At 37.4% G+C, this 26,518-nt stretch overlaps 4 protein-coding genes across 4 annotated transcripts in view; 2 read left to right on the top strand and 2 right to left on the bottom strand.

The window, feature by feature from the left end:
- Positions 1-3,462: 3,462 nt before the first annotated feature.
- On the bottom strand, positions 3,463-9,096 carry LOC111849995 (follistatin-A-like). The gene is made up of 6 exons (XM_023823388.2): positions 8,911-9,096; positions 7,578-7,769; positions 7,133-7,351; positions 6,745-6,969; positions 5,982-6,212; positions 3,463-4,478 (listed from the first exon to the last, which is right to left on the bottom strand). Exons 1-6 carry the CDS (start codon positions 9,002-9,004, stop codon positions 4,390-4,392), a joined length of 1,050 nt encoding a protein of 349 aa, XP_023679156.1. The 5' UTR covers positions 9,005-9,096; the 3' UTR covers positions 3,463-4,389.
- A 3,639-nt stretch (positions 9,097-12,735) lies between these two features.
- Positions 12,736-17,327, top strand: mocs2 (molybdenum cofactor synthesis 2). Its single transcript, XM_023823079.2, has 3 exons — positions 12,736-12,877; positions 16,811-16,932; positions 17,190-17,327. The coding sequence occupies exons 1-3, from the start codon at positions 12,866-12,868 to the stop codon at positions 17,314-17,316; spliced, it is 261 nt and encodes an 86-aa protein (XP_023678847.1). The 5' UTR covers positions 12,736-12,865; the 3' UTR covers positions 17,317-17,327.
- Positions 17,328-18,568: 1,241 nt separating this feature from the next.
- On the top strand, positions 18,569-20,628 carry LOC111849841 (molybdopterin synthase catalytic subunit). The gene is made up of 4 exons (XM_023823078.2): positions 18,569-18,690; positions 18,955-19,108; positions 19,447-19,570; positions 20,241-20,628. Exons 1-4 carry the CDS (start codon positions 18,570-18,572, stop codon positions 20,343-20,345), a joined length of 504 nt encoding a protein of 167 aa, XP_023678846.1. The 5' UTR covers position 18,569; the 3' UTR covers positions 20,346-20,628.
- Positions 20,629-20,723: 95 nt separating this feature from the next.
- itga2.2 (integrin, alpha 2 (CD49B, alpha 2 subunit of VLA-2 receptor), tandem duplicate 2) overlaps positions 20,724-26,518 on the bottom strand; it is a 30,241-nt gene continuing 24,446 nt past the window's right edge. The window contains exons 27-30 of the mRNA XM_023823077.1: positions 24,492-24,605; positions 24,192-24,281; positions 23,020-23,136; positions 20,724-22,407 (exon numbers count right to left, since the gene is read on the bottom strand). Coding sequence (XP_023678845.1) covers positions 22,312-22,407; positions 23,020-23,136; positions 24,192-24,281; positions 24,492-24,605 — 417 coding nt within the window. The 3' untranslated portion in view covers positions 20,724-22,311. The remainder of the gene's footprint in view (positions 22,408-23,019; positions 23,137-24,191; positions 24,282-24,491; positions 24,606-26,518) is intronic.

Raw genomic sequence — 26,518 nt, 5'->3', positions numbered from 1 at the left:
GGCTATTGTATTGGAACGTAATGTACAAAAAAGTGTTTAATCATAATTTGATCGAATTATGAAATTAACACTCATGGTACCCATTGTTTTGGCAAGCTAAAACAATTTGTATACCTTTGTACATAGTGTAATTTAGGATTAGGTCTTCAAGGGTTGACACTGCAAAGTCGTCGCCATTTTGCTACATGCTATAATCAAATCAGAACTCCATGAAACAGAACAGACTTCTGAAGCTGATCTGCTTCTGATCTTGTGTCGGAAGCTTTGGTGATAGCCTACCGAAACCTTCCTTCCTCGCCAGCTCATCCATTAGACTGTGAATAAATGGTTTCTGGTGAGAGGCTGCGGACAGCTTGATTCCTGATGATTACATGTCAGCTGCTATTTATCCATTTTCGTAACAAAAGTCTAGTTGTTTAGTCTGACAGCCCCACAAAATAGGAACAGATTAGTGGGCCCAATTAAAATGTGCCATTTTAAAAGTACAGAAAAAAAATCATTGGTTTTATTCTTTTCTATTGCAGACACATAGCCCACAGAAAAGTGAATAGTGGTGCACAATGAGAAAGATGGAAGTGCACATAGCCCACAGAAAAGTGAATAGTGGTGCACAATGAGAAAGATGGAAGTGATCTGAGAAACTAAAAAATGCTAGAAAACAGAAAACATTGAAAAGTTGTAAAAATTAATATCTGGTATATTTTTTTTATCTTTTTTATGGTAAAACATTGTGAGGCCTTAGGCATAATGAAAACAAAATTATGGATGATGTATTTTAAAATGCTATATCATTAAACCTGACTGCTGTGTTTTTGGCCTAGATTGGTAAATCCGGTCATCAGCAGTTATTGTTCTACGCATTTCAGGAAACATTATAATCAGCAGCAGATACACTTAAAGCAGAAGGTAAGTTAATCAAATAAGCAAGATGAAAACACCAAGATCTGAAGTACAGTATTAACAGCCTACATCCCTTAGGAAGTGGCTGTTAATACTCTACCTCTCAAGATTATGCAGGTTAGGGATGGGTATATCCTGTCTTCAATGGAGTCCAGGTACTTATTGAACATAGTTGAATTAGCACCTAATTTGCACCTGAAACATCTATTTGCTTCTTCGCCTTCTTTTTCTTCAAAAAAACTGCAACAGATGCTAAATAGTTGCTACATACCTCAATGAAAAAGAAACTTTAGGCAGATGTTCAAAGAACCAGAGAACTTCATTGCCCCCAGTTTCCATTTGTTTAGGTTATGATGTCTACATTAAGGAACCTTCATTTTCTCTTGACCTGATCAGTACCAATCATGGGCGTCATTAGTTCCAATTACTCAGGGCTATAGTAGTGAGTATTTTAGCCCTGATGCCAATCTTCATTCTCTCAAAAAAGTCAAGCCTGAGGTTAACTTGAGCTAGCCCCTGGTCATTAGAATAGCTAGAACCACCTCCCCTCAAAAAGTTTTGAACTTTTAATTTAAAATAACATAGCTACATCATAAATAACCATAAATACTGGCTTGCTAATTAAAAGCATGAATAATACCTCTTGTATAGTTGCACCTTGACTCCAGTCGGATGGGTTCATCTGACAGTAAGGCGAAGCTCAGAAATGTGCCAGTGAATCTGTTTTCTATTGAATCTTATTTGGATTTCCTGTATAATTGTGTCAGAGGAAGTAAAGTACAACTTTCCATGGCAGTACATTTCCAAAGTCTGATGAAAGTTTCCATTTGCTGATCTGACAATATATATTCATATCTCGCAGGTACTTTTTTCATGCCAAGCTTGCCCAGGGATCACTGTTGGTGTTTCTTTCAAATAAGAATAAAATGTTATGACATTTTGATTCCAAGACATGTCTCCTCAGTCTTTGCCTTTCTGCCTCTTCAACACACAGTTACAAATGCTGCTGTCAAAATTGTGAAGTGGAAAAGCATTGGATACAGCAATAATCCTAAGGAAAACTGTCTCCAAATGCAAAAGGTACCATTTCAGCACATACTTGGACAATGCCTCTAATGGCTTAGAACAAATCTCCTTCCACAGTCCTTGAAATCCCTTCCCTATTATAATAAATGCTACTTCTTGGAAAGCATTATCATTCAGGAGAGTAACACATTGCATTAATTCCTCCTAATGGAATAAATACAACACAAGCGACAGTGTATTAATAAAACTTGGACCATCATGGATCTACTGGAAACTTTTACTTTTTGGAAGTAGCTTCTAGGGGGTGCAGTGGTGTCATGGAGCTAGTCTGGCATTTACACACCTCGATTAATAACAAGCTGGATTTATAAGGATGCATGACCATATAATAGCCCTTCACGTAACAGAAGAACATAGCCCACACTCTCAGCAACAACTCTACTAGGTATTATCACTGCTTCCTGCCAAGCCACCTGGCAGGAGTCTCATTCTCTATGATGTTTAATTATGACATACTTTGTCAGAAGATTCCCTGGTGTTTCTCCTTTGTTCTTTTGTCTCCCCCCACAATTTGGATTGATTACTGTGTCACAATTTCCATATATGAGCTGCTGGCTGCTATTGATAAGGGTGTCTTTTTTTGGTAGATGTTACTTTTGAAAGAGCATATAATAAATTAATGTAAGTATCAGAAGCGTTCGTGACGCACAGACCTGAAGCACAGATGATACTACATGCTTGTGTGCCGACATTAAATCTCGTTCCAAGTCACTGACGTCTTCTTCTGCAAGTCTGGCTCATAGCTTTGGCCAGTTAAAAATATAATGAGATCAGCAGGTAGTGCAGAGATCATAGAGCAAATATTGTTAACCAAAAATTCCATACTCAAATCCTAGAGCCTCATACATGCACGCACCATTTGTAAACATAGTGTGTGAAAGTACATGCAAATTTTTAATTTTGAAAATCACAAATGCAGTGTTATGTAAACCGATATTTAATGTACACTTGAGAATTATGTAGATTTTTAAATTAAAATCACAACATAATTTTAGTTGTGTCACTAGTTGGTCAATGTTACATCTGTTTATTGAGAAAACACCCACAGAGGAATTGTCATGCCTTGAGGGACTCGAGGGCAGGAGTGTTGGCAAAACAGAAAAGGGTTTTTTTTAACTAAATGAACAAGGAAGGTAAACAAAGGATCGTGAGGGACCAGAAATGGGAGGACTAGAAATTAGGAAGGCTACAGGCAACAGGAAGATACAACATCAATGACTAGACTGGGGAACATAGGACTGGGAAGCACTATATACTGGACTGACAAATGAGTGAACAAGAGACAGCTGGGAGTGATCAACATGAGGCTAATCAATGGGAGGCAAGACAAATGAGTAACAAGCGTGGCTTGTTAGGATCATGCTAGGGAAGGGACAGGAGGGACATGGTGGGCAGGACATAACAGAAATGTCATATTGTGTGTGTGTTTCCCAAATATTCTTAAATACATATATCTGAACAACACAAAACAAACCATCAGGAAAAAAATTAATTTTTATTGTTTCACTCAATCTGTACAAATACCAGGATAATGTTTATGTACATATATCATTTACATAAAAAATACAAAACTATATATTTATAACTGATTCTGTAATTATGTGTCATGTTTGAACAATTTAAAAAAAGATTTTCAACACAATATGAGAAAAACAAAGTAATAAAATTTGATATATTGTTTATTAATGTTGTATTATATAGATTTCTGCGAGTCCTGCAAGAGCAATATGGAGCAGAATAACTGCTATGTTGAACAGATACATTAGCAAAGGAGATGGACAAAAGGCAGTTTGCAAAGGCTAAAAGTACTTTTCAGTATTGTCAAGTATCTTCAAAAATCCATTGGTGGCTCCATCAAGAAAAACTGCCGTGTTTGTTGTCCTCCGTCTCCATATTTGAAAGCAATGCAAACTTTTTGAAGAAAATGCCTTATTTCTTAGTTTGCTGCACCATAAGAAGTACTTTTGCAGAACCACTGAGACAGTCCCTTTGGTCAGTTATGTATAGTAAACAAAACTCAAAGCCATTTCTGTACATTGAACGGTGGATTCCCAATAAATAAACACATAGGCTAACATGCGTTTTTCTGTGAAATGAACAACTGTAGCAGAAGAAAACGAGAGTGAAAAGCAGATTTATACAGCTCACGGAATGCAATTTACAGCTTGCAGATTTATACATGGTCGCATTGTACCTCATAATAAATAACATTGTTTTTCTTTGGAAAATACAAAATAACAATGTATATATAATTAGCCAGACACTGTAAATGTATAAATTATAAAACACAAAGTATAAATAAACATCTAGCACTGAACTATATGTGTACTTCTTTTTTTCTTAAAAATAAATAAGCATACATGTATGTACATTATTGACATGAGTCTTGACATTGGTGGTGGTTTATCCATCCTGTATTGGAGATAAATGGAAATAAGCCATGTAATCTTGGTCTTCATCATCTTCCTCATCGTCCTGGTCTTCAGTAATAGCTATATGGGGGAATACATGGTAGCTGTTGTATAAATATGAATATCAACAGCGTAGAATCTCAGTGCATATGTCTCTAAATCCCTCTGATAAAGCCACACGTACAGTATAGCCTTGTGTTTTACTTTACTTGACTCTGCAGTCTCCAATGTAAAATTGGGTGCAATTACACACTAGCTTTGCATAATTGATAAAGTCATGACTGCAACAGAAGAGGGGAATCTCACTGTATCAAGCCATTTTAGCAGATCCCTGAAAGCTGACAAGCAGTGGTCTTCTATTCTATTTTTTTTTCATCACGTCTAATTCATTTCAAACATATCTCTACAGGAGACCCTGTACTGCAGTCTGACCTTTTCCAGGCCAAAGGGCAGGATTCTTTGAGGTATTTTCTATAGAACATTGTACATGAAAACAAAAATCACACAGGCAGAGCAAAAAATACAAATAAGGCAAATCCCTCATAATCCACATGAACAATTTTGATATTTTCAGTCTTAGCATAGCTATTATTTACAACAGGCACAAATGAAGTTGAAAGATGATCATGTCTATTGTAGTATAAATAAAAGACCTTAAATATAAAACTTGTCTTGCAATTGGTAAATTGTGATTTACCTAACCTCATGAGGTGATTATAAAGTTGGTCCTCCTTTTCTGTATCTTGAAGCATAGGTGACCAGAGGTGAAAGTAAGCAATAGTAAGCAAATTTGTGTCAAACAGAAGTTATTTAAATCAGACGTGATGAAACTTGGAATGTTTCCTTCGGGTTGCAGTATGAGGTACTGGAGGCTCTAGCTTACTGACCACATTAGAGACGTAATGTGCCATTGTAATGGGAAGCACTAGGTTTTAAATTACACACATGGTACTATTTATATTTTAAATGAAAGAGAACGGCACCAATGTTACAATCACCTTATGAACATTACCAAACATTTTCTTTTCTTTTCCAAGAACACATGGGCTAAGCTGTACGTCATAACAGATGATGATGATGTCAGTGCAGTCAAAATGATTGATCACAACCAAAAGCATGAAAATAAATACATCATTAACATACAGCTTATACAATAATTGTGGTGTTCACAAAATATAAAGATATGCCCTTGAGTCTTTCTATGCCTTATCACAACAACAAAAACAAAAAACTTATATTTTAAGGCAACTAGTTTAATGTCTCTAGGAGGAACACACTTTCCTGTTTTAAAAGGAAAAATCTGTCCTATTTCAAAAAGTTAGTATTAAAAATATATTATTGTTAGTTATGAAGGAGATTATTGGGTCAACAGCCCCATTCCCCCAAAAAACACAAGTCATATATATATATATATATATATATGAGTTGCAGAAAATGCAAAATGAATGTAGCTAGCACAAGATGTCATGCAAGAACTCCCATTTCCAGGTCCATTCTGCTGTTTAAACAGAGGAGGGGTATGGAGGAACAAAGGGTGGGGGTGTTCTAAAAGAACACAGAAGCGTCTTTCACAGAATTACTTACAGTTGCAAGATCCCGAATGCTTAATTTCCAGGAGAACCCCCATAGCACATGCAGCCCGCTTCATGGCACACTGGCTGGGATATGTGGCGTTATCACTGGCGCAAACAGCCTCTTCTGAGCCACTATCTGGACACACCTCCTCGCAGAACGAACAGCGCCCCCTACCCATCCTTGTATCCCAAAGACACTTCTTCCCTGAGCTGCACTGGATGTCGGCACAGGACTTGGCCTCTGGGACAAAAAGCAGACAGCATGCTGTTTAACACGTGCAGACAGTCAACAAGGTCTGCTAGGGGGGGTTACTGTTTTTGGAGAGTGACATTTAAAGTGTGTTTACACCTAGCTCAGATTTCTGCTGTATTACATTATCATTAATAGATCTAGGTAAAGCCTGGAAACATGGTATAACTGTAAACAACAGGAATACGTGGTTTGCGGAAAAAAGACCAGGATAAGCGCTTTAGGTGATATAAATATTCACCAAAAACCAAAAGTCAAAGTTACCGCCTTTTATTATTATAAATATATTTTGATATAAACCACTTAGAAAGTAACATGATTCATTAAGAATTAAAAAAGCTAAATATGTATCTAGCAGCCATGGTTAAGCCCCGTAGTTCATTCCCCTCACAGCTTGTTATATGCAGTCATAGCCCCTTAAGCAGGTGCTTAACCGAAATAACTGGAGTAAAAACTGTTTCATGGGACAGATGCATAAATAGAATAAAATACTGCAATACATGACATGTCAAGCAGTGCTTACTTATGCATTTCCCTTCGTACGCAACTCCAATGGACCTGCCGAGAAGGCAGGTAGCCCTTCTCAAATGACAAGCGCTGGAATAGATGATTCCGTCGTTTCCACACAAGTATTGCTCCGGCGACGTTACTTCTGGGCAAATCCGATTACATGTCACACAATGCGCATTATTGGCCTGATCCACGACGCACGTTGAACTGCCTGGGCATAGGACATCGTTGCACGTCTCTGTAAAAAAACGGCATACAATGATTAATGCTCGTAAAACATCGTTGCTCTGTCTAGATTGTTCTTTTGTGCAGTGGCATGCTTCAAAACGAGCATTAGAGTAGCAGCCAAATGATCCTGGCAACAGGTGCCAGTATTTCCCTGGGGATGTCGGTTGACGTACTTTTGCATTTCCCTTGATATTGGACCTCGAGGTCTAAGTGACTTTTACATCTTGCTTTCAGCAGGGCGCACTCGTCTCTGTAAGTTTTTCCATCTGTCCCACACACAGGACCTTTCCAGGTGACACTGGAGCAGTCTGGGGCACAGACGCAGCGCGGTTTGTTCCTCTTGTTCATTTTACACTTCTTTCCTGGACCGCAATCCACGTTGTCACACGTTTCTGAAAGTGAAGTAATTCGTTACATAATATATGCCAGACGTTGTCTACAGCCTCGGTCGCACGTGTTTATTTTAATTTATTGCATTATCTATTTCCGTACAACATGTGCACGTATTTAAAAAGATGTCATGTAAACAATACGAATCACACGTCTACTCTCCTGCACTGCAGTTCCAATTTTAAAAATATTTCGGGACAAAACCGAGTTTATTTATTTAAAACATACCTTTGCAAGGTATACAGTTAGGAGCCCCTCCACTGAAGACCGTCCATCGAAACAACGTGCCATTTGGTACATCTTCCTCGGTCCATGAAGTACCCAGTCTGCCACTCCGACAGCATTCCTCTCTGCTCATCCCGTACATGTATAGAAACTGGCATCTTCCGTTCTTGCCTTGCTGCAGCCAGCAGTTACCAGCTGCGAAAATCCCCGGGCGAGTTAATTTCTTAAGTCAGCGACCCACACTCGACACGTGTAGCACGGATTCCGTATGGTCCTTTAAGCCGTCGCCACTTTCCCGATTGGGAAACCTAACGCGACTGTTCGGCACTTGATCGCCTGTGCCCTCAACAAGAATTTAGATATATTGACCTATATATGTATCAATCCGGACCAATATAAACGCAAGACATATTTAAAATGTAAAAAAAAAAAATACACTAAAATGTAAAAGCAACACAGCTATCTCAAGTTCATGTCATGGATATTCCGTTATACTTGAGAAATAAGTGAATGAATTTACATGGAAAGAAACATTGCATTTTCATTCCCGAAGATAAACGGAACTGTTCGAAACGTCAAATAGTTAGAAAGGAAAACTATAGCTAAATATTACAACTAATTACTGTATGTAACTCCATAGGCAGGTTTCCAGTCCGTCAAGGTTTGATATACAGTGCTGTGTAGATGAGAACATTTTCTGCGTTTTAATGACAGTTATTTAAGCGCCAAAAGTGGCCAGGACTGAAGCATATATTTCAAAATCATAAAAACGTTAATAATCAACAGAATTCACTTAAAAACATAAACATCAGCTTCTGAAAAAGTCGCCCGTAACCTGTGTGGCTGCATTTATTTGCAGCTGCATTGACAGACTGGCACTACTTCAGACAGCAGGGGTCTCTAGGATTATCTGATTATAATATTATATTTAGATACCTTAATAATAAATATGGGCACATGAAATTATTACATCAAATTGTTTGATAGGCAACCATTTCAAACAGAACATCGTATTAGTTAGAAAAAAATTAATTTAATAGTCTATTACTGTTGTGCCAAATTCCGCAACTCATTAAAGTTAAAAACTTTGCCCGATTCCGTCCACTTTAAACTAGTTTTAAACCGCCTTTTATAACAATCACTCCCTTCTGAAAACACATTTCTCCTGTTTGCAAGACACCTCAAAACTGCCTGGAAGTCATTCTGCATGCTCTTGAAAAGTTTGAACGCTGCCTCGCAGTCCCATAGCCACATTTCCAGCTACGTATTTTTTTTTAGATAATAAACACACCCAATCTTGATTAGTTTTTAAAATATAATAACTGGAATTACTTACCCTGCACTTTGTGATCTTCTATGAGGTGACTAAGCCATATAGACAATACAATTATGCCAGGGTGAAGCTGATATTTCTTTAGCATCCTTAGCATAGTATGGCAAAGTGCACTACTGAAAGTAATCTGCTTACGATGGCAGTGTTGAATGAATGTCAGACTGTGGATGCAGTCTCTCTTTTTAAATCTATAAGGGGTCTCCAGCCGACTGTTTGTGGTGGGCGGGCTTCTAATCGGTGGGGGTGGGGAGAAAGATATTTTTTTTTTTTAGTTTTTTTTCCCCACTTCTAATCAGGTGACATCGTAAGTCGTACTTTATCTCACACAGTAGTTTACAAAACCATGCCGAAGAGTGTTCACAGAATGACTGTCCCACATTGCCGAGATACCAAATAATATAACTAAGAAAGGCTATACGTTGCATGTACCTCTGCATATACGCCAAGTTGCACTATAGAAGGTATCTAATACTTTTACATAATTTTGTTGGTTGGGAATTTAAGCAATCATATCAGTTCATTTCCTCTCACAAAAGCATTTGTTTAGAGTTGATATTAAAATTATACACCCCTAGAGCTTTCTCTTTCCCAGGGTAAAATTAGCTTTCTTGTTACAGAATCGATACATTTTGCCAATATGTAGGCTGGTCCTTTGTATTCACATGAAAAAGTGAGAGTTAGTATGTCCCTGTCGGACATTTAATTGCAATTTAATTAAAGAGCAAAGTCCCCTATCTACATACTCTGTAAATGAATTATAAAGCAAAAGTTAGATAATTGAATGTAAAATTGTTTTTTATACTGTTTTTATCAGCTCTTCCATCTTAGAAATGTTCCGCGACAACAGACGGTTTTCCATCAACGGCAGATAATAGCTCGTCTTTTAATAAACGTGCTTTATGGCAATGAGATCTTTATAGACAGACAAGGGTAGACATCAGAATAGAGACGTGCTAATAATAGAGCAGACAGTTGTTTGGGTGTCCCAGTCAGGTCAGACTTTTAAATATACTCAACCTGGTTACTAAATAGGTTTTACTCCCTAGAGTTTACGGGCTACACATTAAACATCCGTCTCTCGGGAAAGAGTGACCGCTTTATTGTTTACATGTACAAGACCACGGGCTGTGGTATGACAGCTACTTAAGGTACTGTAGTCACACTCCTGTGCAGGAATTCGCAGACTGCTTTCGGCTCCCCCTATCTGCAGACAGTGAGAACTGCATGTCGTCTGGTTGTAATGAAGCACCAGCACGTCATTGCAACCGATGCCTCGCTGGCCTCATTATCACTGCCCATGTGAAGGTAATCGGTGCAAAAAGGCTGTCGGTATTAATTTACGTCAAATGTTAGGGGGAAGTAGGAGATTTTAAGGAATGGGGGGCACTTTTCACTGGTTTTGCGTCGTATTTACATCATATTAAGATGGTTATTAACGTCGCAGCATTTAAAGTTTGAAAATATATCAAATGTATAATACGTGTGCATTCAAATGAGAGATGCATAAAATATTGCTTTACAATATGACATAGACTAACTTGATATTAAAATGATATTATAAATCAGGTTTTTAAAATTCGTGAAGCGTCTAATTGAATCTTATAATTAAGGTAGGCTACTGTGCAGCTTTCATAAAACAGAACAGTATTCACAGTCTGTTCAAAAATCCCTGTCCTTGTCCTTATGAGCGTGACGTTTTCTCCACCAACTCCGGCTTTTAATTGCTTTGTTGAAGCGATTACTTGGGCAGTATGGTACATCCACTGTTTTTTTAATGAGTCAAACAGGTGCTCGTTGAAGTAAAGTATATGCTACCTCATTGAATTGGGCATACCAGGCCTGTATCAATAACACCATCATAAGACGGCTAAAACACATAATACAGACATTGAAAGATAATCGGGTGCCAGGGTTTGGTGAGAATTTTGTTTAATATTTATTAAATTGCTTACGATGGGTTTGCTTGTGCAGTATATAAAGGCCTAATTGATTTCATGTTCTTTAGACTCGGTTCAGTTTTCAAACTGAAAAAGGTATGAAGTAGAATAGTGAAAGTTAAAGCTAAACGTATAACATTTACGCTTCCCCAATCATAATCATTATGATTAAGATATATGTTAAAGTGTAAAACGAGATCTTTGTTGTATGCTGAAGTGAAAGAGCTCGAACAATTACCTGCTCAAAATATACATAATAAAATGTAAATATCAATATTAGTGTAAGTACGACCTGAGCACTGATTAACGTATTGCATTTGCAAATGATTTATTTTAAAACTATCAATTGTGACTGCCAAGTCCTGCAATAAGGCAGAAGGCGATTTTAATAGTACCACCGACATGTCTTACGTTGACATCGATCAGGTTAGGAGCAGCATCTTCTACGGAACAGTATGAAATACTTAATGACGTAACCTACCTGGTAGACACATTCATTAGAAAAAAAGACTTAATTCTACCACCTCCTTTAACTAGGGTGTGACGGACAGAACAAAGTGGTTAGCGGGTCTGAAAATGTAAGTCCTACATTAGGGTAACACATGCTGCCTAAAGTTGCACTCATTCGTATTTACTGTGAATAACAATATAGTATGTCGGGCGCGAGATAGTGATTTTTTTTCTTTTCAATTTATATGATTAAAAGTAATGTTTTTATATTATTTAAAGCAAAGCTTATTATTGTGCATACTTAGGTGGTTACCAGTTTTATTATTAGTGTTGTAAATTCTGCCATACAAATTACCAGACAAAAAACAATAAATAAACACACATTACAGCCACATTAAGAACGTGTGATTTTAAATGTGCGCCAGTACGCGGCAGAAAACCGTGACAAATGTTGTCTTACTCTGACACCTGGTGGACAAAAAAAGATTCTCAACTACCAAAACATTTTTAAACAAATGGCTTAAGTATGATATACGAATAAGAATTAAGGATGCTTTGTACTGCATTATGAAGGCATCTATAGTACATTATTGATGAGAGTTTCATAAAGCATTCATATTACATAATAAACATGACTATAAAGTGCTGTGTCTTTTTATAAATGTTTATAGCCATGTTTATAATGATTATGAACGCATTATGTGTTATGAATATGTTCATAGGTTTTTATAAGCATGGCATTCATAGAAAGTGTTAACGATGAGCGGCTAGAAGGTGGATAGAAGGACAGATTGTTATATTTCAAAGTACTCTGCAATAATAATGTACTATTGTGTGTAGGTGTATGCCTTAAGGCTGTTTTAAGTTTGCATTCATATTTTTGTGTGGACTGTCTATTCATTTGTATGTGAAAAACCATAATCCCAGCAATGACAACTTTAACTCCTACCCAGCCCTGACCTCAACCATAAGTAGCCAAACAAAACACAAGACTTTTGACATTTTTAGTTTTTTTTTATTGTATTAACAATTTTTTTTATAGAATAACACTTTTTTTTTTTTTTACTTTATTACTTCTGCGAGTGAGGTCCGCAATGTTTGCATTCCATGTGTGGTAACGTGTGTTGTGTGTCCACATTGCTATGACCCACGGAGTTCCCTGTGCACGTGCCCTCTGAATGCAGGTAGAGGTTCTATACTACCCACTGCTCTGAACTGGATAAGCGGTTCTGAATCAGTATGATATTAGCTTGGCCTAAAACATTCATGCAAATATCAGCAAATTAAATTTCACATTTAAATATTCAAATTACAAAAAATGAGAACAAAACCCTGCGAAGTAATACCCGAAGAACATATCACGTTAAACATAAATACCTTTCAGCTGAATAAACACACGCATACACTGTTACGTTTGGGACATTTCTCACCACGTGACCGCAGCGTATATCCTGCTCTCTAGTCACCTGATAGAGCTGCAGGAAGTTAGTAAGGTTCTTGCGGATTTTATGCTGTTGTTGTAGGGCGACGCATAAATTCAGCATGTTTTTGTTGTATTTCTTAATTTCTCAATGAATACCGAGGTAAGCTTTTTACCGAGTCTACAGGTGCATAGTTTGCTGTTTTTATTCTCTTGGACAGCCTGGTGCCCGGTAGTGTGTTATGAATCATACGCAAAGCTATCGTGGTCTAAAATTCTGGCTATTTTACGACACTGAAAAATGAATGGAATAAAAAGAATATATCCCGATTAAACCGCAAGAAGTGCCTATTCGCAGGAATGTGCATTATCAGATGTCCGACGTTTGTGTTCGACGCGCCGCGTTATTTGCGATCGCCGGTCACAAAACGTGGGAACGTAGAATCAACTCGAGACGGTCACTGTACATTTCCAGTGGTGGAGTGGAGCGAAATATAAGTAGACACATTAGGGTTATGGATGTGCAGTATATGCACATACGCACACATTATTTTACTTTAATGACGGATCGTATAACATTTCTCAGTGAACATGCATATGAAAATTATATGCTTTTTGATAGATTATGGAAACTGAAATGTTGCTGGCAGGTTAACCCTGAAATCTATTTTTAAATCGAAGAAGATCATTTTGGTGGAGAATTAATGTAGTTTTACGTTTATTAAAAGTTACAAGTTTTATATTCTAGTTCTTGCAGCTCTTAAAAGAGAAGAATTTGAAAGTCTTCACCCTGCCTACTTGGAACGAGAGCAAAAAAAAAAACATAATGTAAATGCAAATTTCCGGGTTTATTCACCCTTGTAAAGTCATTAGTAAGACTACTTTCTTATGTTCTTATGTACTACAAAGGGCAATCATGACAGCATTTACCTCTAGAAAAAAATACAAGCTGGATACTTAATTACTCAGAAGATATAGTCAAATAAAGGTTGTACAGATGAAGGCAGAATTATTAGCCCCCCTATGAAAATTTTATTTTTGTTTGCTGTTAAATAGAGCAAGGGATTTTTAACACAGCTTTTCCAAACATCCTAGTTTTATTTTGGATGCTTTCATTATTTTACTTTGCATACAGAAACAAAATTATTTCACAAAAACCAAAAACTACCAGGGTCAAAATTATTAACCCCCCTGATGCTAATAGTCAACTGAGTATCCTTTTTGCTGGATAACAGCCTGCAGTCGTTTGTTGTTTTTAACAAGTCTCTCACACGTTTCCTGAGGCATCCCAGCCCATTCTTCTTTGGTGAATCTCTCAAGCTCCTCCAGATTTGATGGTCTTCTATCATGGACCTTGGTCTTCAGTTCACCCCACAGATTTTCAATTGGATTCAAGTCAGGGCTTTGTGTGGGCCAATCGATAATGTTCACTTTGGTCTTCTGGAGGTAGTTCTTCACCAGGAGCGACATATGTTTTGGGTTGTTGTGTCGGAAGACAAAGCGACGACTGACCCAGTTTTGCCGCAGACTGCTTAAGGTTTTCGTTCAAAATCTTCACATATCCTTCTTTCTTCATGGTTCTTTCCACCTTGATAAGATTCCCAGTTCCAGATGCACTGAAGCATCCCCACAGATAATACTCCCACCACCGTGTAATACTCACACCGGAGACAGTGTTATTTGGGTTGTTCACCTCTCCCTTGTTCCCAGGTTGTCCTTAGCATACTTCAGTCTGGCTCGTAAGTGTCTCGCAGTCCATTCCTCTGCAGGGTTCTAGTGATTGTCTTCTTTGAGACTACAATTCCCGACTTGGCTGAGTCATTCATTAGTGTCCTGGCAGTTGTTCTGGGGTCTTTAGACACATCTGCCCTGTACTGTGTGGCTCTTTTTGAATTTCTTAATATTTCTCAGTGCAGTTCTTGACACTTGGAAACACTGTGATAACTTTGTATATCCATCTCCTGCTTTGTGCCTCATGTCGTTCCACTAACGCAGTTCAGCTTTAACTAGTCAAGGCTCATACAAGACAGACTTGCATAGTCTCACTTAGTGCGCACACCCAAGATATTTAAGAAGCCCAAATTAATGTATGAATGATAGATCGATCAAATGAGTTGGATATCGTGTAAAACGAGAGTGGTGTGTTTTTCTGCCGCAGAACAAACGCTGCTGATGGAGCTGTATGAAAACTACAAAGATATCGCTAAAAAGGCAATATTGTGGCCATAAATAAAGCCAGGGATATGGCTTGGCAAAGAATTGCAGACAGACTAAATGCGTAAGTGATGTAAATGTTACAAATGCATAGTACAGTGGCATGGTGGTACAGTGGTTTATGCTGTCGCCTTACACCACAAAAGTTCCTGGTTTCATCCCCATAGCCAACTGGGAACCTTCTGGGTTCATGTATCATTCTTACTGTATAATGTTATTTTGTATTATTTGATCTCCGTAAAATACTTTCAATCGCATCCATGTGAAATGTTAACAATATCTTCCTGATCATATTATTTTAACAGATTTCTTAATATATATATTTCATTTCATGTAATATGGGTACGCATTTATTTGAATTATTTTAGAATTAATTGGAATGCTGAGATGTGAGTTTTATATTTATATATTAAATTAGATTTATTACATGACATGAGTAGTAAGAGTGCGGAATTTCGTCCGATGGAACAATCTTTTGGGAATCTGTTCCAACACGTCAGACGTTCTTTGAGACAACACTTGACTAAGTGAGACAGTTAGCCTGGTCCGGAGCAGATTTGTTCATGCGCGTAAGTTACCATGGTAACTCAGCAAGGATTCATTTAAGACATGTTGATGCAACGGAACTCCCACTTAAATGAGCCAGACTTGTCGAAATAAGTTAGACTCTCCCTTAATCCTGCTTCATGGAATACACCCCATGTCTAATAGTAAAACATCATCTTGTTTTCAAAATTTACAAATCAGAACTTTTTTGCCTAGGTCTTCTGACTTGCTAGCATGAAATGTATTTCTAATTTACTGCAAAAATGTGTAAAAGTATACTTTAATTTTTGTATTTGTGTTCCTGTGCTCCTTGGGCTATTTATTAGAGTACAAGTCTTAACTGAAGTCATTGTATGGGTAGATTCTATGAAATTTGTTATGGACAGTTCAAAGGAAAATACTGTATTTGTTGCTAATTGACATATGCAGTTGTTTTGTGATGATTTGTTGGGCCAAAACACAGGGTTTAAAGAAAAGTGCAAATGCTTAAAGAAGGAGGTATTAAGTCACAGGTGTAAGAAACTTTACACTGTGTAGAGCATCTCTATTTAAAGTGACAAAGTGGCATAGAAACAAAGATCCACAGTCTCCACCATATTTAACTTGCCAACAATTGTCCTTTTTACCAAGTTTTATGGTATTTTCAAAAGCAAAGCTATTTTCATTGTGAAATCTTGACTACATCTGACCTCTGCTGGTACAGCCCTGGTACAGATTTGTTCCACAAAGTGCAAACAACATTGATGTCAAGCCAATGGTATAAAAATGTTCCTAAGAGTCTGTTTCTGTACCTTAAATTAGACTAAAAGGTACATTTACCTACAGCTATGGTACAGTTAGCAGACCCTTGAGGGTACAGCCCCAGTGTCAAGTAATGTATCCTCAAAGGTAGAAATTGGTACTTTTTTCCTGGCAGTGTAGTGGAATATCATTGCTGTATGTGTGTCCCGACTGTGACTGTCTGTGTCCACAGACAAATGTAGCACATACAAACGAAACGAGAGGAGGCCATTTGGCCTATCAAGAGTCTGTACGTGGAATGTAATGGCATGCAGAAAAGTGAAGTATGCACTAGGATACATCAGTATTAATGTTGCTAAGTGATGTAATTATACACAATTCATGCAGAAAACCCCAAAAATGCAACCAATCAACGTTATCAGTTAGTTGTTGCAGCCCTTCTTGTGATACAGTTAGTTTTTTATTCAAACAAGGGAAACAAGAAGTGAGAAATTTTAACACCAGTCTGAAAGATGACAAAAGTGAATGCTGTAGTATTAATGATAAGTATATGCTGTAAGATATCAACCGTGTCACATAAATGTTTTGTTTGTAGATTTTGGTCCTATATTTTGCTAGAAGTGCTGAAATAACAGGACTTCGATCAGAGCACATCAGTGTTCCTCAAGTATTAACGTCCCTGCAGCTGTGGGAGGAGCTAGTGAGACGACATCCCAGGTACATGTACTACAGAGTTTGATTTATTTTGACAAAATTATTTCACATTACTTCTCTGTTTAGGTGTGGAATGGCAGTTTGATTTCCCAAGGAAATTAAGTATGAAAACTGTTCTCTTTTATGTATCTGTATGCATTAATAATGTATATACCAGTACGAGCTGTATATGTATTGGGAAACAAAACATCTGAAGGTGTTTTAATTCTCAGAGGAATTATGAGTCTGGGCCTGTTTCTGAAAGGTTCCTGTCTTTTCAGACTCTGTGTGTTACGTGAGCAAGTTATCCTTGCAGTGCGTCAAGAGTATGTTGTTTTGGGAAATCAGCCTGTGATCCTGCAGTCTGGGGACGAAGTTGCTGTCATTCCTCCCCTCAGTGGAGGGTAGTTCTCATATACTGAGGTAACTGTACTGTGGTCATTTTCACTCTGAGAGTGTTTTTTTCCCCCCCGTGGTATACAGTTAATTGATATAGTCTTCATGGCTTGAATCTATAAATTAAAGAAGTGATCAAGTAAATTGTGTATGGGAAATTTTAACCACTTATATAATAAATGTGCATGCTGATTTTCCCAGAGAAATCCTATTAGAATCTAAGGCCTGCAAAGGCCAACCTAAATTTCTTTCAATTTTAATAAGAAGCTTATTTATTTCAAGTTGCATAGTCCGCCTCCATATTAGGCTAAGCTAGTTTGTTTGCATGCATATTGTTGTAGATGTATTTAGGGGTGGGCGATATGGCCAAAGGATCATTCAATGTCAAATCATCACACTTTCAGACCTCATCGTCACAGATTTTAACGAAACTTAGCATGCTGATTTGGTCACATGAGTAACTCATGAAACTGAAATTGGGCGTGTCTTGGATGAGTATTGAGATTTAAGCGAACAAAGTTTTAACTACTCAATATAGGTTTTTTTGTTATTGAACTTTTAATATTTTAATCAGTTATTACATAGTAATTATTCATATGGGGATGGCAAATTATTTATTCAATCTATAGAGCTGGACAATAGCTTTAAAACAATATGAGGACCATTTCTGTGCAGCTTATATTAAAGTAAATATAGCCAGTCAAAGTCATAGCCCCCCCAAAAAAAAGTTAAAACAATATAAAACTAATACACACATGAAAAAGTGCACATACGAAAGCAATAAACATGACATAAATGACAATTTATAAGCACTTTACCTGTACTGAGGTGAGCTGATGGCATACTGGCAGTGGCAGGTGGAGAGGAGGAGGGATGGAGAGATTATAGTTTGGACGGGGAGATGCATCTACATCCATACAAGCTTTAGCAGGTCTGTTTTGTCATGTTCTGAGCTTTCAGTCGAGTTGCGGCTAGATTTTTCTTGACCGACCTGAATTGGTAAAGTTGAACGTGTCTTTATGCAGTTCAATGCATAAAATTCAAGTTTTAGCAGGAACAGTTGAGTCCCAAGATTTTGGTCGAGGTTTAAGTCTAAAAAAATGAATCAGACCTGTTCGATGTCCGAGTTGGTCGAGTTAAGAGGTGTTCAGGTTCCAAGGTTCTATCGTACGTATTCACTTTGGGTGACGTTAATTGCATATTGCATGATTTTGTGTTCTCAAGAAAATGCATTTTGAATCTGAGTCTGATTGTCTTTTGCAGATATGAATGGTACCAACAGAGGTCCCCAGGACCTCATAAAACTTACTCATGACAAGCTCTCAGCCGATGCTGTTTCCGACGCGGTCTTATGTCCATCTTGTGGAGCAGTATCTATGTTTATTGGTGGGTGTACAGCCTGAATTTTGCCAAAATATATTTAATGTGATTTTTGTGAGTGATGGTGACATGTAACAAGTAGCACAATAATATTAAAAACTAACTTCTGACCATTCTTGTTCCTGAAGGGGTCCTGCTGAATTGCTTTAGTGAAAATTGCTGGGTAAACAAAGTTGTGAGCTGCATTAAATTTTGGGCAAACATCCAAATGACTAAATTGCAGACATTTAAAATGTTAAATATATTAAATGTGCTTTTTTTTTTTTTTAGGAACCACAAGAAACAGTTTTGAGGGGAAGAAGGTTATTCAGTTAGAATATGAAGCATATGTCTCAATGGCAGAGTCAGAGCTGAAAAAAATATTCAAAAGTATAAGAGAAAAGTGGTCAACTGTGCAACATATTTGCGTACATCACAGACTTGGGTGAGATATCTCTTGTTATGACATTTAATGCTATACTTAGGAACTGCATCGAGTACATTATTAATTATGCAGCCATTCTAGTCAATGTGGGCATGACTTTCCCCTTGCAAACCTTTGACTAATGAGCAGTGGTGATGACATCTCATGAAGCTAATACTTTGATCCCTCTCATGCCCCGTTGTTGTTCTAGTTGAGATTTATATATGTTCTGTGAAGTATATTTCAACAGTTGTAATACTCTGAGCTGTTATAGCATTCCTCAATATGACGCAGTCGGGTCATGGGCTATCAAATATTGATCAGAGCAGTTCACTGGAATGACTGGTTCTGGTTTTCAGGGTTGTCCCTGTGAGTGAAGCCAGTGTAATCATAGGCATTTCCTCACCTCATCGGACAGAGTCTCTGGAAGCGGTGCAGTACTGCATAAACGCACTGAAATCGACTGTTCCCATCTGGAAAAAGGTGAGCTGTTTTCCTGCTTACTGCACCTAACTTACCAGGTACGGTAACTAATGAATGAAAAATACTTCATCAACAATATCAGTCTTTAATGTTCTTTAAATAGTGTTTTAATGGGGGGAAAAAAAGTATTCATAGTTGGAGGGAATGCACTGAACTATCCATATTCATGTATAAAGTAGGCAGATAGAGGCATTCTTACTCCACAAGGGAATATTAATAAAAATACGATATAGTGGTTTTAAATGAAACTGCAGTTTGAAATACATTTTCGCAGCTTAAAAATTGCAGCCAGTAAATATGAGTAATTTATAGAGGTTTAATGGGAATAAAATTTATAAATAAATCTTAAATTGTCCATTAATTTGTTCATTCATTCACTCATTTGTGTGAGCAGCTTCAAATTCATCTCGGCATGCAATCAAAATCAAAGTGTAGTCTTTCCTCAGTTATTTAGTGTATGTAACTCATGTTCAAGTATGATATTTTTGCAGTGGTTTATACCGTATGTTGAGCATATGTAATGCTACTAGTTGAATTATAAGGTAGCAGGTTATGGGAAAGCTTTCATAGTATGTGTGTGTTGTATAAATCAAAAACATGCTTTTCTGTAAATGATCAAGCCCCTAGTGTTTTGTATCCTTCCTTGAAATTCTAATATCGCTTTTTTAAGGAAATCTATGAAATGGAGGATTTCTCTTGGAAGGAGAACAAGGAATGTGTATGGAAAGGAAATGGATGTGAAAACAAACAGCGGTATCCTCCAGACCTGTGCTGAAGTATGTCGTTAAGCACACAGTGACCCATAGCACAACCGGCCTAAAGCTGACTGCATCTGTTGCAACATTGGAGTACTATGGGCTGTTTGTTGAATGTATTATTGAATTGCGTTACTTTTAGGGAGTAATATAAAGGTGTAGATCAAATACATAATTTATGTCCAGAGTTAAAGATTAACCTTTTTGGAAACACTGTGGTTATGCATTTCATGCATGGGTTTGGCTTGTGAACTGATAACTGAGATGCCACTACATATAATAAAAAGTTAATGGGTAATTCTACACGATGGAAAGTGATATGTTCTGTAGAATCAGCATTATTGTCATTCAAACCACTTGACAGAGGAACCAGCTGTGAACTCAACACACAAAGATGCCACAGGAAAACTTGATTTTAATAAAGTAGAAACCTTTAAAACAAATCTGGTGAAATCAAACATATTTCCAATGCAGAACAATCAATTAAAAATCAAAACAATTAAAAAGGGATAGACCTAGACCTGTAGCTGTCATGACTTAAAATACTGTTATTACACTGCAAAATAAAGATGCTTAATCATTCTGTACATAGTAGTTACAATGATTATACTGTACAACTGTATACAGCAGCAGAGTGCATTTAAACAGTAGTCAAGCATACAAAAATGTTTACTGCATCCAGTGCACTTGCTCAGTAAATCAAATTTTCAGCAAAATCGGTGTTTAAAGAATGTAACTGTCAAATACAAGTTAAATCAATTTACATGATTTTTTTTAAAGTACATTACAGCATTCTAGTAGACACACTAAACCTGAATAATGATCCCGTCACAAAACGAAACATACAATATGCAGCATAAAATTATTATTGGTTACATTTTCTATATGGCAACCATATCTAAGCTGCAATCTGTTACATTGCCATTTCTCAGCAGCAGATCTCTTTGGAAGCTCATGGCTTTTTAATTTAAATTAATTTTATATACATATTTAACTAAAACTCGTTGGAAAAGTAAGTGCATTTTAATCTACTGCAAAATCATGAATGGCTTACATTTGACTGTTGATTAGGTAGTACAATAAATACCATGGCTAATACTGAAGCAAATAAGTCCATCATAATCAAAATATGAACATAATATGAACATAGATGCATTTGTGTACTTTGAAGGGGAGTGTAATTTTTAAAATTTAAGGATTCTCTTCCCTGTTTCACTCAATCCTCAGGGTCCAGCTAACCATGACTTTTATATTTTAAATTAGAGCACCATCAAAACATCTCTTTTAGTAACTGCAAACATACATTTAGCTTTTATGTAAAATCAAAGTTTAGGCTTTGTGCAGTTGATTGTACCTTGTGGATCATTTATTCACAGTAAAATAAGCCTCGACCTCCTATCTTTCCATTGTCTATGAAAAAATCCCCCAGCCCATTATAATGCTTGCTGTAGATTTAGAAAGCGTGTTTGTGCAAGCTTGCGGAGGCTGCATGCCCAAACGAAACTAAACAGAAGAAAATCCTAAGTAGCAAACCACAATCAAAAACCCATCCAAGTTAAATAAAATAAAACAAAATACAGAATATGAAGTTTAAAGAATTATATTGTCAAGTATTGTAATTTCAGCCCATTGGGTGGGGAAGCTGATTGTGAAATAATGCTGTAATTGTGCCCTGTGTGTTGCTGGCTGGGTTTGTCCACCGCTGATGTAACCTAATTCCATCTAGGCAGTCATCAGTCTTGTCCAGTTCTGTCCGACAGCAGAGTTTTCACATGGCACTGTTTTCCAGAGCAGTGCATTTAAACAACTTGCCTCTGCATGTCTTGTCATTTTTTAAAAGTTGGCCAAGACTTTGGAAACAGAGCTGACACGAGCAACTTATTTCCATACCATTCACTAAATGTTTAATGGCTTGGACCACGCCCTTCTTTAGTGATTAAAACACATGGTGTGTGCCACTTACATTCCTGTTTATCGTCCTACAGCTCATGCCTGGTTCTCCATTGCGGTGCCATTTTGTGGCTCTCCATCCGCATTCTCTTTCATCAGCTGATCATACTTTGTTTTCTTGAAGAAACCCAACTGAATGAAAAATCAAAATAAAATTAATTTATCATATTACGGCTAAACTGAGGACATGATTTTAATAATTCATGAATATTGCGAACAGTAATTCTTCATGCTCTCTGAATGTCCAGCCTAGGCCTACTTTAAGCTGATTGGTTGCCACATGAAGCCCTATATAAACCAGCAACAGCGTCCTCAGCAGGGATACTGGGAGGATTTTGACAGATGTGTGTTACATTAAGACCCATTAACCAAGCAATCAGCCACCCTATTTTTTCTTGTACATTACATACATTATTTAAAGATGCTTTTATCCAAATAGATATACAATTGAGAATGCAGGGTCAGTCAATCCCTGGAGCAAATGGGGATTAAGGGCCTCGCTCCCAGACTCAATGATGAGATCACTCTACCGATGCCAAGATTTTGAACTGGCACCCTTGTGATCATGGACATAGTGTCTTAATCTGTGGAGTTATACACCACCATTCTGCATGAAAATCTGAATATTATACAAATAACTGAAGTTCAAAAAGATCTGATAACCAGAAATATTCACTACATGATATAAGATCAGTTTTAATCATAAATATTTTTTGTATTTGATAACTATTTTTTGAGCCGTACCTTCCACAGCAGCAAAACGACAGCAGCCAATAAAAGCAGGCCCCCAATAACACTGCCCACTATGATTCCAATGGGCACAGGAGCAACCTCCCCAGGCTTGATAATTGTAATTTCAAGCTGGATGGGGGAATAAAGAGTCATGCTTATTACAGGACAAATTACATGGGACAGGAGTATGCTTTCCACTACGGCAGTTCATTTAATGTTATAGCATTATAAACTGAGTAAACCTAAAAAGAAAACATTTGCATACAGACATGTAACTGTTTGCCTACATTTCACTGCCAGTTATTACATTTTTGCTGTTTTATGCCCTTCTTGTTGATATTCTCTTCATGATGTGAGAATAATTAGTGGCTAATCCCTCCTAAAACAAGCTTGCAAGCCATATTTGTCCACACAATTTGAGACAGAACTGTGTTGGCTTCCATTGGGCAGCCATTGGATTCCTCTTGGGTGGGACAGGTGGGACACATCCCACCTAATATTCAAAACTGGTGTTCCACCCAATTCTTTCCAGGATTTTGCTTTTAAAAATAAATCAATTTAGTTTAGGAGAATTTAGTTCTCATCTACTGGACAGTTCTCATCTATTTTCAGTTGTCGATTTCAATTGCATACACATAAATGAATGTTTGCAGTCCTTATTGAAACGGACAGGTAGCCTTACATAGGTATGCATAGGAGGTCATGTAGGATAATGAGAGAGGATGGAACTGACTCAGTCACTTAATGGATCTGTTTGTGTCCCCCCAGTATTGAAAACTCCGTGACACCCTTACTTTGACCCTTACTAACAAGACTGGGAGACCCCACGGGTCAGCATGTCAGTGAAACATGCTTTGCAACATGTAAAAGTGCTCAAAGCTATAACAGTAAACAGCAACGTTACAGTATGCCTTATTTCAATGAAACTGGAATCACTTTGGGAGGCACAGATCTATTAATATCCCACTGCATTTAAATAAATGCTACGTGGTTTTGTAGCGTGATTCAATACAATAATAAGCAATGTACATTAATTGTTTTGAAAGCTTAGCAAGAATTTGTGAACAACTTTTAAAAATAGCAAATCGTGTAAAACCATCTTGGGTTAGAGTTTTTTCCCCTGATATGTAAGTGAGTATGTACTGTAAGCAGGGGGCATGTTGTGACGAAATGTTGTAGAATACCGGCAGCTTCTTGTGCATTAGGGTCAGGAGATCAGGCTGTGAAGTGTCCATCTCAGCATGCAGAATGAGCTTAACAGACTGGAAGGTTGACTGTGTGGCAGCATCCCCCCCCCCCCAAAAAAAAAAGATTTAAGTTCATTACATTATATTACATTTACAGTATGTAGTATATGCTTTTAGTCAAAGTGACATACATTTTTGAGAAAGCAGGGTTCGACATCTCTGGAGCAATTGAGGCTTAATTAAGGGTCTTAAACTTCATGTTCTACAGAACAGGAATAAGATTTTGTGGCCACTTACAGAGGCAAACGTTCCATTCCAGATCCTCGTTGTAACATGCACAAAATAATCTTTTTTTGTCTCCATACTTGTTAGCACACATTTCAGTTTTGTGCATTTAGCATTTGTACAGTCCTGCAGGCAAGAGACAATGCATTGTGATTTGATGAATATTGTACAGAAATATTAAAGTAGCCATATAATATTTTTTTTTCCAGTATTTTAAACTGTTCTTTGGTATCTACATAGAAGGAATGTGAACTTGGTTTGGTTGGAAATATGCCCAGAACTGGTTTTACATGCCCATTTAGAACCCCAATATTTGGCCCTAGAATAAAAAGCCTCTTTTCCCTTTTTTGGTGGGTTCATTAATATGCTGATAAGCTCTGCTCTGATTGCTAGCTCACAGTGAAACACAGCTATGACTCCACAGTCATGTTCCACCTTGGGTATGTTTCCCACAAGCATATCTGCTAACAACTTTAGCAACTTAACATAATTGACATAATTCATAATTCAACATAAAACATAATTCAACTAAACTGTTCCAACTATGTAAGTAATGGGATATAAGACTTACTTTCTTAGCCTACTTGTAATAAATAACCTTACATCAATTGCAGTCAGGTGCACTAGTGGAAACTGCATGCAAGACCCTCCAGAGAACATATATGATGCAGGTTGCGCAGGTCCATTGAGCTTGAAAGTGGGCTGGTGTATGTTAAGTCTGGGGGTGCAGTTAGGATTGTTATATAACAGTCTAGGATTTATGAATCAGCCCATTTTAGCACCTGTTTTTAAATTAAATATGCGGGATTTAATATTTTAAAGAGAGTGAACAATAGTGTTTCAGATTCACGGTATGTCATATCCATGTATGGGACACTCATTATTTATGTCGAGTTATGTCAGATTTTCACCTGAACCTTTAAATTTTTTCATTAGGTTCTTCTATGATTTATTAGAAATTTCCCTAAACATCTTCCGCAGACAACCTACAGTACAGTGCAACTTGCTCTGTAAAAGAGGAGTTTGCGAAAAGGAAATGGGATGTTTAAAAAGGGGTACTGAAGCAGCGCTAAATTTACAATGATTAGAATACTAGAAAGGATGCTGTCAGAAGAAGGTTAACCACTCTCCTTAAAAAACACACACACAAGTTGGTGTACCTATCTAAATGGGGACCGTCCATTCATTTCTATGGGGAAAACCCAAATCCCAATCACGACACCCTTAACCTTTACCCATCCCTAACCTTAACCATAAGTAATCAACCCAAATACAAGACTTGGCATTTTTACTTTTTTGATTGCATTCACAGATTTTTTATAAAACTGAGGTTATCCAAATGAGGACCTCAAAAGATGTCCCCAAAAGTAGGGAAATTTCAGGTTTTACTACACTTTGGGGACAATTTGGTCCTCAAATGTGATCTATGCAAACACGCAAACACACACACACACACTTGAGAGTGGAGCTTGGGGTCTGAGTGCAAGGTCAGGCTAATTATCTGGCAACCCTGGAGCACACTGTGTGACTTGTCTTAATATAATCAGGTTCACCAGATCTGCACCTGTTCTTTCATGTAACACCACTGACTTGGACTAATGGCGTCTTTCCACTGGCATACAAGAACCAGGTCGTACCTGATCCATATCACGAAGACAATGACGTCAAACCGAAGAGACTTATATTAGGGTGACCAGATAATCCATGTCAGGGAGGACACTCTGAGGTAGGACAGGAATTGTAAATTACCATTTGAATTAAAAGGACCTGGATTTCACTTGAGCACTGAGTTCTTGCTGTGTGCTGATTGGTCAGTCTCCTATAATCATGCATGTGTCACTAATGCTAATGTGAAACAGCTGGATGAGTCTTTCAGTCAAGGAAACAAACCAGTCAAAGCACAAGAAGAGCTGAACTATTTAGCCGAGCACAGGAGCCTTTCAATTTGAAAGTAGTTTGTAAAACCCGAAGTAGCTCAAAGTGTCCTCCCTGACATGGATTATCTGATCACCCTACTTATATACCATGATTTACAATGT

The sequence above is a fragment of the Paramormyrops kingsleyae genome, chromosome 7 (assembly GCF_048594095.1).
Source record: "Paramormyrops kingsleyae isolate MSU_618 chromosome 7, PKINGS_0.4, whole genome shotgun sequence".
Lineage (NCBI taxonomy): Eukaryota > Metazoa > Chordata > Actinopteri > Osteoglossiformes > Mormyridae > Paramormyrops > Paramormyrops kingsleyae.
Note: the sequence above shows the minus strand (reverse complement) of the source record. Positions and strands in the feature narration are given on the sequence as shown.

What these genes read in the sequence shown, in the direction of transcription:
- LOC111849841 (XM_023823078.2), top strand. Translation starts at nt 18,570, where the DNA reads ATGAATGGTACCAACAGAGGTCCCCAGGACCTCATAAAACTTACTCAT. An exon ending in AGCAGTATCTATGTTTATTG is followed by an intron (nt 18,691 to 18,954) that starts GTGGGTGTACAG and finishes TTTTTTTTTTAG; the next exon opens with GAACCACAAGAAACAGTTTT. An exon ending in CTGTTCCCATCTGGAAAAAG is followed by an intron (nt 19,571 to 20,240) that starts GTGAGCTGTTTT and finishes CGCTTTTTTAAG; the next exon opens with GAAATCTATGAAATGGAGGA.
- LOC111849995 (XM_023823388.2), bottom strand. Translation starts at nt 9,004, where the DNA reads ATGCTAAGGATGCTAAAGAAATATCAGCTTCACCCTGGCATAATTGTA. An exon ending in TAACTGTATACCTTGCAAAG is followed by an intron (nt 7,352 to 7,577) that starts GTATGTTTTAAA and finishes CTTCACTTTCAG; the next exon opens with AAACGTGTGACAACGTGGAT. An exon ending in GCATTCGGGATCTTGCAACT is followed by an intron (nt 4,479 to 5,981) that starts GTAAGTAATTCT and finishes TCCCCCATATAG; the next exon opens with CTATTACTGAAGACCAGGAC.
- mocs2 (XM_023823079.2), top strand. An exon ending in CTAGTGAGACGACATCCCAG is followed by an intron (nt 16,933 to 17,189) that starts GTACATGTACTA and finishes CTGTCTTTTCAG; the next exon opens with ACTCTGTGTGTTACGTGAGC.